This window comes from Brassica oleracea, unplaced genomic scaffold (genome assembly GCF_000695525.1).
Source record: "Brassica oleracea var. oleracea cultivar TO1000 unplaced genomic scaffold, BOL UnpScaffold00578, whole genome shotgun sequence".
Lineage (NCBI taxonomy): Eukaryota > Viridiplantae > Streptophyta > Magnoliopsida > Brassicales > Brassicaceae > Brassica > Brassica oleracea.
The window spans coordinates 137,007-149,515 of NW_013617421.1; the positions used below are offsets into that span (position 1 = coordinate 137,007).

The 12,509-nt window shown below is 37.7% G+C and overlaps 4 protein-coding genes and 1 non-coding gene across 5 annotated transcripts; 3 read left to right on the plus strand and 2 right to left on the minus strand.

Annotated features, from left to right (window-relative positions):
• Positions 1-4,274: 4,274 nt before the first annotated feature.
• On the minus strand, positions 4,275-6,029 carry LOC106319707. The gene is made up of 2 exons (XM_013758086.1): positions 5,376-6,029; positions 4,275-5,289 (listed from the first exon to the last, which is right to left on the minus strand). Exons 1-2 carry the CDS (start codon positions 5,432-5,434, stop codon positions 4,845-4,847), a joined length of 504 nt encoding a protein of 167 aa, XP_013613540.1. The 5' UTR covers positions 5,435-6,029; the 3' UTR covers positions 4,275-4,844.
• A 55-nt stretch (positions 6,030-6,084) lies between these two features.
• LOC106319706 (uncharacterized protein At5g39570) lies at positions 6,085-7,840 on the minus strand. Its single transcript, XM_013758085.1, has 2 exons — positions 6,924-7,840; positions 6,085-6,269 (listed from the first exon to the last, which is right to left on the minus strand). The coding sequence occupies exons 1-2, from the start codon at positions 7,782-7,784 to the stop codon at positions 6,177-6,179; spliced, it is 954 nt and encodes a 317-aa protein (XP_013613539.1). The 5' UTR covers positions 7,785-7,840; the 3' UTR covers positions 6,085-6,176.
• Positions 7,841-8,903: 1,063 nt separating this feature from the next.
• On the plus strand, positions 8,904-10,239 carry LOC106319689. The gene is made up of 5 exons (XM_013758067.1): positions 8,904-9,184; positions 9,277-9,363; positions 9,534-9,683; positions 9,753-9,950; positions 10,015-10,239. Exons 1-5 carry the CDS (start codon positions 9,023-9,025, stop codon positions 10,132-10,134), a joined length of 717 nt encoding a protein of 238 aa, XP_013613521.1. The 5' UTR covers positions 8,904-9,022; the 3' UTR covers positions 10,135-10,239.
• On the plus strand, positions 9,416-9,487 carry TRNAP-AGG. Its single transcript has one exon. It is a non-coding gene; the product is annotated as a tRNA-Pro (tRNA).
• A 597-nt stretch (positions 10,240-10,836) lies between the features above and the next one.
• LOC106319690 lies at positions 10,837-12,280 on the plus strand. Its single transcript, XM_013758068.1, has 5 exons — positions 10,837-11,097; positions 11,187-11,273; positions 11,360-11,509; positions 11,808-12,005; positions 12,089-12,280. The coding sequence occupies exons 1-5, from the start codon at positions 10,924-10,926 to the stop codon at positions 12,185-12,187; spliced, it is 708 nt and encodes a 235-aa protein (XP_013613522.1). The 5' UTR covers positions 10,837-10,923; the 3' UTR covers positions 12,188-12,280.
• Positions 12,281-12,509: the final 229 nt, after the last annotated feature.

Genomic DNA, 12,509 nt, shown 5'->3' on the forward strand with positions numbered 1-12,509 from the left:
CTTCTTCTTCGATCTTGGAACCTTCGCAAACCCCAGAAAACTAAACTTCCACTTCTTTCAAACTTAATAAGCAAACTTCCCCAACTTAGAGCGAGCTCTTGAAGTCTTCAACCAAACAGTAATTTGTGTATCACCAGAGGAACCGATATTTGAAAAGGATGAACAAACCCAATTTTATCTTGAAGATCTGAAAAAAAATCGGTACTTGAGCCAGTAAAGTGGTTAACTTTCTTTAATGGAAACGTGTTTTTAGTACAAAGGCCCCACAAATCTAAGAAGATTGAAGATTTTTAGAAGTTGGAGAATAAATCCCAAAAGAGGGAGCCAGCTAACGTGCGCATAGGGAGAAACTTTAGTAATTGATAATTTATCTAGTGTTAAAAAAACAAATACGACTTATATTTGTGATTTATACTTACTCACTATATCAAATTTATCTTCTTTTTTTTTTTTTTTTTCCGACAAACGTTGTAACCTCTTTTTCATCTTATCAATAAAAACGTTTTTGAAATAACCCACAATCGAATTTTGTTCACCTCCTCAAAGTCGACCAAATTCAAATTCAACAAACCTCCAATCTGTTTGAACTTTGAAGTCAGCACAGCTATTACTAGGGCGTTTAACATGCACAAATGAAATGGAATCGAAACTTGATTTCCAAGAAATCTACTGACTAGATCAAATGCTTTAATCGGGGGCTGTAACTGCCACGGTTATATATAATGTAATCAATTTTATTAACATGTTGGAATGTATAAAATTTTTTAAAGATAACAATATAAAATCAAGTATTAATTAATTTTCTTATTTCATAAATAAATACATAATATATTTCTTTATTTTTTAATTTTTAACTGCAACAAAATCTTATAAAATCGTTTATTCTTTTTCCATCAAAAAAATAAATCTTTATGTAACAGGTTTTAATAAAATCTACAATCCTTACGAAATTCATACACAATGATACTCAAAATCAAAATAAACAATGAACTCTAATCGCCAATTTCTCAAAGAAAAATAATCGGACAACTGCAAGACCGCTTACTGAATTTAAGAAGCTCCTTGAAGAATCTGAGTAAGATATATTAAAGAATCCCTGAAACGCGGGATGAGTTTCTTGATAACAAATGAATTCTCAAGAAAGTACCTAACTAGTTTCTTCCCGCTTTCTTCCATCAAAATCAGATTGTGAATCTCAACACACTCAGGTGTGATAACAAACACTGAGGCACATAAGTAAGTTCATTTTACTACCGACATTCTCCCGCACAATTTGACATAACCTCTAGCAAAATTAACCTAACTCGATCCTCCACTTTTCTCAGGGACGAAGAACAAATGTACTAAAGATGGTCCTAAATTATCCAACAACTTTGGAAACGGATCTGGAACTGTCTGGTCTCCTTCACTAGTAGTTGTCTTGTAGCTCAAAGTGAAACTTTTCTACAATAAGAAACAAAAAAATTGATGAGACTCAATCTCAAAACCTTAATCCAAGAACGGATTTGACGTTTTGTAGTTGCGAAACCAATTTGAGAGCTCTTTGTGGGTGAATGAATGAATGTTATGAAATGATTGGTTGAATACTTCTCGGTATCTTTTACGATTAGCCACGTACTGGGTTTTGACTAAACTGATCCGATTTTATATAGTTGGGTCAAAATATAAATAGCTATGAATTGGTGTAGGAAAAGTAAAGATAAAAATTTGGGATGTCTCGTCTATGAAAAACGTACTTAGAATATTAGAATAGGATCTTTAAGCACATGATATTGAAAAGAAAAAAAAGCCCAATCCATTTAATGAACAGAGGTTCACCATCTTCGCATAACGACAAAAGTTGTAGAGGAGAAGAAATTTGTAAATTGTATGGGGATGGCGTTTAGGATGAGAAGCATAGAGACATTGATCATTTTTCATGTGGCATCAATCAGAAGGTTGTGTTATTTTTTGTTTTATCTGAATCACTATATAAGTTGTTGTAATAGCAAAACATTTCTTTTATTTTTTTTTTGTTGAAGATAGGAAATCAAGGACTTTCCTCATCCTCAGCTCCATTTCGTCGATAATGGCAGTAAGTTTGCTTATTATTGGAACATAGAATATTAAGGTAAATGTGTTGATAGGTTGATGGACTGTTATATTGAAAACTAGTTTCACGAACTTATAAAGCTTCATGAAAGTCATGGAAAAAATGTTACATGTAGTAACGAGAGTCTACAAATGAGACACATGTAAAGACGTATAGTTATTCAGAACAAGAGAAAGTCGTAGCATTTAAGTATAGATATGTGATTAAGTGTGTAAATGCTTTTAATGGGTTACAGAAAAGCAAATCAAGTTTTATTGAATAGTTGTAGATTGATTTGATAAGAAGCATGTACTTTAAACCTTTAGTTTTATATTTCTCAGGTAAACCGGTTAGTATGTCTTCTACGAGAGATGTCTGAGAATGAGGAAAAATTTTGAGTTACAAAATTAGTACACTTTATTGTAGGATCCTTTGGAGGCTCTTAATAAAGAGCGAGAATAACTTACCAAGTTTGTGTCGGCCATCGGTGGCCTAACCACATTGGCTTCCTTCTCAAGTCCACATGGTGGACTCGATTCACATGGCTACATACGCTTCAGACACAAGTTTTGTTACATTGTCTATCTCGTGCTCAGAAACTTTGGTTTTATGGCAACGTACTTCTACTTGGCACAGCTCCACAAGCCAATTGAAGAACAAGACAACAAAGTGAAGACACTGAGGAGAAAACTCAACATTGGATAGTTCTTCATGTGGCTTGTAGTGACAATCTTCTTTGGAACCTTCACAGCTGGGTTTTGGCTTGTGTATCCAGACAAGGTACCTGAAGGATCACCCACTGGTCACAGCATCTGGCCAAGATGGTTTACACTTGGAGTGTCGGTTTCAAAGGTGGTTGGAGCTGTGGTGTATGTCTTTGGCAAAAAGAGTTGGTCTAAGCTTGTTTCATGTTTCTATATTAAATATGTAGTTTTGTGTAGTCACATAAGTGGTTTTAACCACAAAATAATTTTCCATTCTTTGCAATGACTTGTTATATTTAACTGTTATGCTCCGCACAAATGGGCAGGTTTATTTTGTTTTATGATTTTAGCCGGAAAAACTTAAAATCTTATCAATCCAACACAATTGGATAGAAAAATAGTTATTTACCAATATGATTTAAAATATTAAATATAAACTTGAGAATTAAACACATGTGGGACTAAAATTTTAACATATACCTTTTAAATTTCTATAATTTTGTATATTATAGGTTTTAGAACTATACATATCGATTCCACATATGACATACTATGAAAACTATCGTAAACATTTAGTTATTTATTAGATTTACTTTACATATATGCTCCCATTGCTTTGAAAGATGGCCATGTCTTTGGTCTTGCGATCGCTCCAACAATCATATCATCATCAATCGCAAAAATCACCTTGTTTAGCTTGTGGCTTACCATGCTATCAATCGCCCACAAAAGCACATGCATCTTCAGTTCCTTCAAGTTATTGAGACCAGTACAAGCTCTCCTACTGTGCATTAACACCTTCCCTTCAGAATCCCTTAACACCCACACAGCTCCTCCCAACGCAATATCATTCCTCAAGTGCACTCCTATATTGCATTTTAACCAAGAAACTTGAGGAGGTTCCCATTTGACTATCACTGCCTGCGCCACCCTTTTCTCTTCATCCATCCTACTCATTTCCACTTCATCAGCTATAAACCATGAATTATTTTCTGAACAATCTCATAAGCATTGAATCTTCTTCCTTCAAACCAAAAGACATTTCGGTTCTTCCACAAATGCCAAATAAACCATGGAAAACGCCTTCTTACTTCATTAGTGGAATTGCTATCATTCAGTCCAGCTAACAAGAAGTGGATGTTTGAATAGAGGGAGACCATATCAAACCCATTTTCAGGTAAAGCAATGAGAGACAAAGCCCAAACCTGACGTGCAACTGGACAACTAAAGATTAGGTGATTAATAGATTCACCTTCAAAAGCGCATATCTGAGAGCAAGGATCCAATTTCATTCCTCTGCTGATCAAGAGATCCCCAACTGGTATCGCATTGGAAACCGCCCTCCATATAAAGGTTTTGATCTTAGGAGCTGTCTTAACCTTCCAAACAGCTTCTTTGAGGGAGCTGTAATTATTCGATTTCACAAAAGAAAAACAACAGAAGCCATAATTATTAAGCTCTAAAAGAGGTACTGTTACATGATGATGACCCAATATTTATCAAGGTCTTATTATGAAGCAGAAACAAACTTTGACACAGACTCCGTTGTAACTGTTACATGATGATGACCCAATATTTATCAAGGTCTTATTATGAACCAGAAACAAACTTTGACACAGACTCAGTTGTATCTAAAGAGGATCAAACAAACACAACAACAACATCCAAAGATAAATGCCTTAGCTTATATTTTATTTAGTAAGTTGAAGCTAAGCAGGAGCACACGACTCCAGCACCAAGATACTCTGCATGCAACACAAAACCAAAAGATAAATGATCACTAAACCCCAAATTACATTAAGCAGGAACAAATCAAGACTAGGAAACTCTAATTTTCTTGATGATTGATGTCTAAAACAATCCGTAAACCCTAATAACATCTTCTTAGATCGCGAAACACATTTCAACACTGTTTATGGGTAGACAGTGGGAAGCAAAATTCACCGATCGCAAGAGAGAAAAGTTAAAAACAATTGACGAGATATTCACGTGATAAGCAATTAAAGCACAAAATTAGTAATAATAATAGTCCAAAATTCTCATCATGGAAGATCAAAAATTGTGTAATCTTAAAAAAGTGAAACAATATCTACTGTTGGTTGTGGTTGCTTCACAAAATTCCACCAAGTTGACTCTCCTCTCCACAGACATGGACAACACGGTGCAAACATGGCTGGCACCAACCATAGTAAACAAGGTAGAGCAACGTACATAGCCAAGTGAGAAATAGAATAGAGGAGACAGAGGAAAATACAAAAGCCTAACGTGTGACCAAGGCGTCCCATGATGTAAATTGCAGGTAAACACCCTTCATCCTCGGTTTCTGAAAGCCAATACCCGCAATTAATCGTGATGACAATCATGTACGGAACTACTAACGTACATAAAAGTCCCACAACGTTATCATCAAGGGGAATCTTGTGGGCTCTCAGAGTCATATGTAAGACCGCATCAGTGATGAGGATTACAATGATGGTGTTCATCGCAATGTCGTATCGTAACTGCCCGTCCATCCTGCAACCAACCAGAAAATTCGTTTCAGTATAATGTTTATAATCAAAATCTTATGTTACATAACAATATATTTAGTGAAATCTCACCTCCATGTACTCCTAGGGCTAGGAAGGCTAGATTCATCGAGGACTGTAGCGCTTGACATTGCTTCTTGGTTGTTAATTTATGATGTTAAACCAAAAAGCTGAGTAATGTATATATAGGTCTCTTATTAAATCATTCCTATTACAAAACTGATTAATTTTTTTGTTTTTTTTAATTATAAAATATTCATTATATAAATCGAATCAGGCTTTAACCACAAAATATTTTTACTTGTCGGCAATGACTTTTGATATTTAATATCGAGAAAACAAAAACAACAGAAGCCATAGTTTCATAACACAAAAAAAAACGAAACACAGAGTAGCAACAGTTTACATGATGATGACCCGATATCAGTTCAAGGTCTTATTATGAACCAGAAACAAAGTGAGACACAGACAAGGAGAATAAAAAAAACGCAACAACAACAACATTAACCACCTCTTGGTGGCCTAGTGGTAGGCGGATACCGGCGAGCTAAGCGACCCGGGTTCGAAGGCACCCCACTACGGCTAAATCACTAGGTGGCCACGCGGATATGGGTTTGCTTTAGGACCCATTTGAAAACCCGGAGAGAGGGTCCATCCGTGGGCTGCACCTCCCCTTGGGGATTAGTCTGGGCCTCGGCCTGGGATACCCCCAGGTTAATCAAAAAAAAAAAAAAAAAAAAAAAAAAAAAAAAAAAAAAAAAAAAACAACAACAACATCGAAAGATAAAAATGCCTTAGCTTTTTTATTATTTAGTAAGATGAAGCTAAGCAAAAGTAGTTGATCATAACACTCTCCAGTACTGAGAGAAGGTTTTAGTCATCATCTTCATCACGGCGCCTCTGGTGGTGGTGATGCTTGTAACGATGCTGCTTCTTCTCCTCATCATCATCAGAGTCATTGCCACCCTACAAAAATTTTGATGCAGAGATGAATCACGTTAAGATAAAAACTGTGGTCAATGATGCCCCTATTAACGGTCACCATAATAAGATCTTCAAATGTCATACACAGAACTGAGCTTTCAACTGACGCCAATCCATTCCAGGATGTGGAAAACAGAGTTACAGGGAATCAAAGACAAACACTTTAGTTCAACATGGAGACTACTCTACACTATGATCAACAATGGGAAATCTTCAAAAGTAGTACAAGATGGCCAAATTCACACAAACATTGAACCAGGAACGTTATTATGGGATTTTAGAACATAGCTGTCAACTTAAGGAAATCCATTTTGAAAACAGAGTTACACCGCTACACTGTGATCAACAAGGGGATTAAACCAAACTAAAACTTATTTTCAAAACAAACTAGATGCAAATAAAGCAATGTAAGTTCTGTACTATGATTGTTATACCCTAGAAGATGTCAAATACTGAACCAATGAAGTTAAAGGGGGTAATGGATGTTATCACAAAAACTATAATATTTTGTTTCAATGTTGAGATGAGTCTATGTTATCATCAACAAAAGGGTTTTATGTTTAAACAATCAAACTTATTTTCTACAGAATCTAGATGCAAATCATGGGAAATTGACTATTAACTTATTGAACTTACATATTTCTTGCGGCCATAGCTCCCTTCCTCATCATCACCAGAACGGTTCCTGCGCTCTTCATCATTATCGTCATCATTGCGACGGCCATAGCTAGGCTTCCTGTAACTCCCTTCCTCCTGTTCCTCAGACCTTCCATAGCTAGGCTTCCTGTAGCTTCCTTCCTCTTCCTCAGACCTTCCATAGCTGCTGGGCTTTATGTAGCTCTCAACCTGATCCTCAGATCTCCCATAGCTAGGCTTCCTGTAACCTCCTTCCTCTTCCTCAGACCTTCCATAGCTAGGCTTACGCTCATACTCGCTCCTCTCTTCACCATACCCGGTCTCACTCTCCGATCTCCCACCATATCCAGATTCAGGTCTCCGGCCATACTCAACCTCCGTTCTCCCACCGTAGCCACCAGACTCACCCTCCGATCTACCACCATAGCCACCAGATCCGTAACTCTGCTCAGGTCTCCGGCCATACTCCGTCTCCGTCGCTCCGCCGTACCCCGATTCAGGTCTCCTACCGTACTCAGCCTCCGTCTGACCGTAACTCTGATCGGGTCTCTCACCTTGGACGTGGCCGCCTCCGGCTGAACCGGGTCGAAATCCGGGACGGGGCTTGGGGCGGGAGTAGCTGCTGTACTCGGTGTTGAGAGCTTCTTCCGCGTAGGCGGAAGGATCGTGGTACGAGGTGAATTCAGGTCTCTCGTACTCGAAATCTTCATCCGCTGCGGAGGATAGAGGGTAGCAAGTGTCGTCGCAAGGAGGGATCGGACGGCCGTAGATCACGGTGATGTCGTATCCTCCACTGTACGGCGTCGGATCGAACTCGTCGAAATCGTCGACTTCATCCTCGTCTCTCGTGTAGTACGGCATCGTTTCAAGATCTTTTTCTGATTTCTCTCACTTGGATCTGACGAAAATGACGAAAGGGTGAGAGAAGATTTTAAAGGGCGGAGACGAAGGGGAAACGCTGCGTTTCGTGGTGATGATTTGTTGGTCCTACTCCTTAGTTAATATGTGTGGGGCCCTGTTTTCCTGCTGTTTACATGGCGACCACTACGAGTCTACGAACCGTGTAAACTGTGCCACGTGACTTATTATGATTTGCTTTTATGCAATCTGATCGTACCGATTGCCGACTGGTTTAACCGGCGAAACCATTATTCTATTCTGTCTACCGACAGATCGAAGCGATTACCGATTGGACTAGAAATTGAAATTAAAATTAAGGCCCAATTAGGAAATGGATAAGGCCCATAAGTGTGTTGACAGTTTGACTTGAGGTTTTGACCTGATTTAACATAGAACCGTGAAGGGATTAAGAGAGAAAGAGACAAGTCCTTTTCTTACTAATGTTAGAAATAAACAGTGAAAGATTGTCTTTTATATCCTCTTTGGTTGTTGGAACTAAGAAGATCGAGATGTCTAGTCGAGATGTATTTGAGTTTTAACAAAGAGAGTGAACTGAGCTCAACGAAGCCGTGAATCAATTGTGGCATTTACGTTCCACATTTCATTTTAGTTCGCTTTTATAAACAAGAAATCGAAGAACAAATCACAGAACTTAAGGTTTGATATCTACATTCTTTAGGAGGATCATCTGTGTGCCCTCTACAGTCCTGAAATTTCAAACCATACACTTTCAAGGAAATTCATCCGACAATACAATGCGTTGCTCGTAGGATTTGAATATCCTTGATCTTTTAATAATATGACAGAACATGTACAGTGGAACTAATGCAAAATAAGGATCGAGTTTAGTTTGTGGAACCTTCCTTTGTCGTCAGACAATACAATGAGTTTTTTTTTTTGAGTTTCGTCTCGTGTCATTCTCATCCACTAATGGAAAGGAAAGGAAAGGAGTACAAAGAAAAGAAGGGCCCTACGAATTCCAAATGTTGATGATGTGGCTAGTCTCAAAATATGCCACGTCGACATAGAAGGCCGAAAGACAGATATCCCCTTATCCCTCAAAAATCTCTAGCAAAAAGCAACTTCACTCCTCTAGAGAAATCTAAAAGTTCTTACAAAAGTTTTTAACTTTCAGAAAGAAATCAAAAGAGAAATGTGGAATATATAGAAGTTCTGATATTGAAAAGATAATCGGTGAAATGGCGGTTTTGTCATCGCCCATGTTCGGAACTTACCGACCGGTGAAGACGGAGATGAGACCAATTACACGGTGGAGAGTTAGGTGTCAGGTATCATCCATAAAACCTGCCACGTATTCGTCAAGACTCTCCACAGATATTCCTCTCCACGAGTCTCCTCAGGTCTCCTTCTCTCTCTCTCTCCCTCTGTAACACGAATCAGTTTAAACTGTGTTTGGTGCGTTTTGTTAAATGTGATTTTGTGGAACTTTTAGGCGTTGTTCGATGATTATTTAGAGGATAAATCGAGAGTTTTCGAAGCCATATTCCCTGACAAACCCAGAAGCCATAAGCTTAACGAGGTACGTCAACTAATATGACTAACATTAATTATAAATAAATGAATTTCAAAACGGGCGTTTGGTCTAGTGGTATGATTCTCGCTTAGGGTGCGAGAGGTCCCGAGTTCAATTCTCGGAACGCCCCTTTTTTCACTATTTTAAGTTTACTTGGATAAATTGAATTTTTGCAGGAAGAGTGGAGGATTCAGATGTTACCAATTAACTTCCTCTTCCTCACTGTGTGGCCTGTGGTCGATATGCGTTTAAGTTGCAAATCCAACGGTCAGGATTACCCGGCAGACGTACCTTTAGACATAACCAAAGTTGTTGAGCTCAACATGGTAACAACTTTTCTCTCTCTTCGTTTCTTCATCTTCCATTACTCAAACTCTTAAATTGCTTCTTTTCAGACGAGATGGCAACTTAAAGGGCTTGACCGAGTGATGGAACCGTCTGACTTTAGTTTGGGAGTCAAAGGAGCATTGTACCCAGACCGGAGAGGAAAGCACACAAGGCTCAGAGGTCAGCTAGAGATGAACATAAGCTTTGTTCTTCCTCCTGTTCTTGAATTGGTACCTGAAGACGTTAGGAGGAACTTGGCCAATGCGGTATATAAAACCTTATTTGACTCTCTTATGATTTACACATGACCTGATTTGGACCCATTTACAGGTTTTGACAGGTTTAGTGAAGAATATGAAGCATAAGGTTAATGGGAGTTTGCTCGCTGATTATAGCAGGTTCAAGAATGAGAGAAGATTACACAAGTTATCTACTAAAGCCGAGTTTTAATGTCAATGCTCAATCATGTATAGTTGTTTCTCAATCCAATATGAAACAATCGTTTATGAACAGTCATCGTAACATACTATATAAGATTTTAATTGTTTTAATTTACTTAGCCAGTCTGAAGAACAAAATTATAGAGTTAAAGAGTTACTAACAACAAGAGTTCTTTGCATATTGCTTACATTAAAAGTCAAAGTTAGTAATCCATATTCCTAGGCGCCTAAGTAGACCGGTTTCTTAGTATTCAGTCTGAGTTTGTCGGTTTCGAAAGCAATGAATTTTTTTTTTTCTTTTTCAAAACCTCAGCGTGTGGTAGAAGTTATTCTACAGATTCTTCTCAACGTTCAATGTTCTCGTGTCACTCTCATCAACAACTGCGTGACAGACGAGGGTTTACATTATCACCACGTAGATGGCAAAATAAATGGGTAACCTCTTAACTAAAACAAACCAAACTAAACGAAATCGACTTATATTTCTTACGAAACCTGAAACAATTAAACCAAACCGAATATGTACCCGGTTACTATAGAAGTTGAAAAGCAATGTTTCAACAAATATTTCTCGAAATCCACTATCTTCCAAATGCGTACCGTGAGAATGTTACTCTCTGTCTCTGCTTCTTTAACAAAAGTCTCAAAAAGTATTAAAGAGAAGCAAAGACGCAATCTTTCCTCTGAAGATATATATATATATATATAGAGAGAGAGAGAGAGAGAGAGAGAGAAAAGTGGGAAAGATCAAATATCATCCAATCTTGAAGACCTAAAAAGAGAGAGAAAGACTGGTAAAATGGCTGTAAGCTCAACGGTTTTGTCGTGCCCGAAGATGTTCGGAAGACGCCGGTCGGTGGCGGTGGAGATGAGAACAATACGGTGGGGAGTTAAGTGCCAGTTGTCACCCGTAAAACCCTCCAAATATTCATCTAAAATAACTACCGATGTTCAACTGCACGAGTCTCCTCTGGTATCTCATTCTCACTTTCAATCTCTATGATGTTATATATGTATGCATCACTGTAAAACCGTTTGTGTTGTAATGCTTTGAAACTTCAGGCGTTGTTCGATGAGTATTTGGAGGATAAGTCGAGGCTTTTCAAAGCAATGTTTCCTGATAAACCCAAAAGCTATAGGCTTAACGAGGTAACATCCATGTTCCATTTTTATAAGTGTGGGGTTGCATTCTTTGGTTACTCTAACGAAAAGACCGACATGATTTACTTGTGCAGGAAGAATGGAGAATCCAAATGTTGCCAATAAAATTTCTCTTCCTCACTGCGTGGCCAGTGGTGGTCATGCGGATCCGATGCAAATCCAACGGTCAGGATTACCCGCCTGATGTACCTCTAGACATAACCAAAGTCCTTGAGCTTAACATGGTACTCCCTCCTTTCCACAAAAATACAAGTTTTGACATTTTTAATTGTTTCAGAAAGAGAAAAGTTTTATGAATAATTGTTTACCTTTATTTACTGATCATATTGATTAAGACAATACTGTTGAAATAAATTGATTTTTTGAAATTATGGTATTAAAAAAAATTCTAGAATTGTAAATTTATATTTAAATTGTGTGAAATATCCAAGATTTATATCTTCGTTGAATGGAGGAAGTACTAAAACACACACATGTCTAAATACCTCACTCTTTTGTTCTCTTTGAACGGTTTATTTTCAGATGAAATGGGAGCTTCAAGGGCTTGACCGGGTCATGGAGCCGTCTGATTTCACTCTTGGAGTTCAAGGAGCACTGTACCCAGACCGAGGCGGAAGGCACACAAGGCTCAAAGGTCGACTAGAGATGAACATTAGCTTCGTGCTTCCTTCGGTTCTCATGCTTGTACCAGAGGATGTTAGGAGAAACGTTGCCAATGCGGTTAGAAATAAATGCATTTGCAAACTCAAAACACTGTATTCCAAATTTATATATTGTCTTATGTTTTTATTTGCTTTCTGCAGGTTTTAAATGGTTTGGTGGATAATATGAAGCATAAGGTTATTGAGAGCTTGCTCGCTGATTATAATAGGTTTAAGAATGAAAGAAGAACACATCATTAGTTTTTAATCTCAAGACTAAAGCTTTAATGGTTTGAATGTAATTTATGCCATGTTGGACAGAACTTGGGTTCACCCCCTAAGGTGAATCTTATAATTCACCCCACTTCTTTACACCAATCAAACTGCCATGTAGGATTAATGAAAGAAGAGATTAAATTTAGAAAAAAAAATATATATATATCTTTAAAAAAAAAGGAACTAACATTGTTAAGCTAAGCCGCCGTTAGTTTTGATTATAATTTTTCTTCTTAATCCATCGGCATCTTCTTCTTCTTCTTCTCAGAAACTCCTAAAGAATTTTTCACATAACTTACAGGTTTGT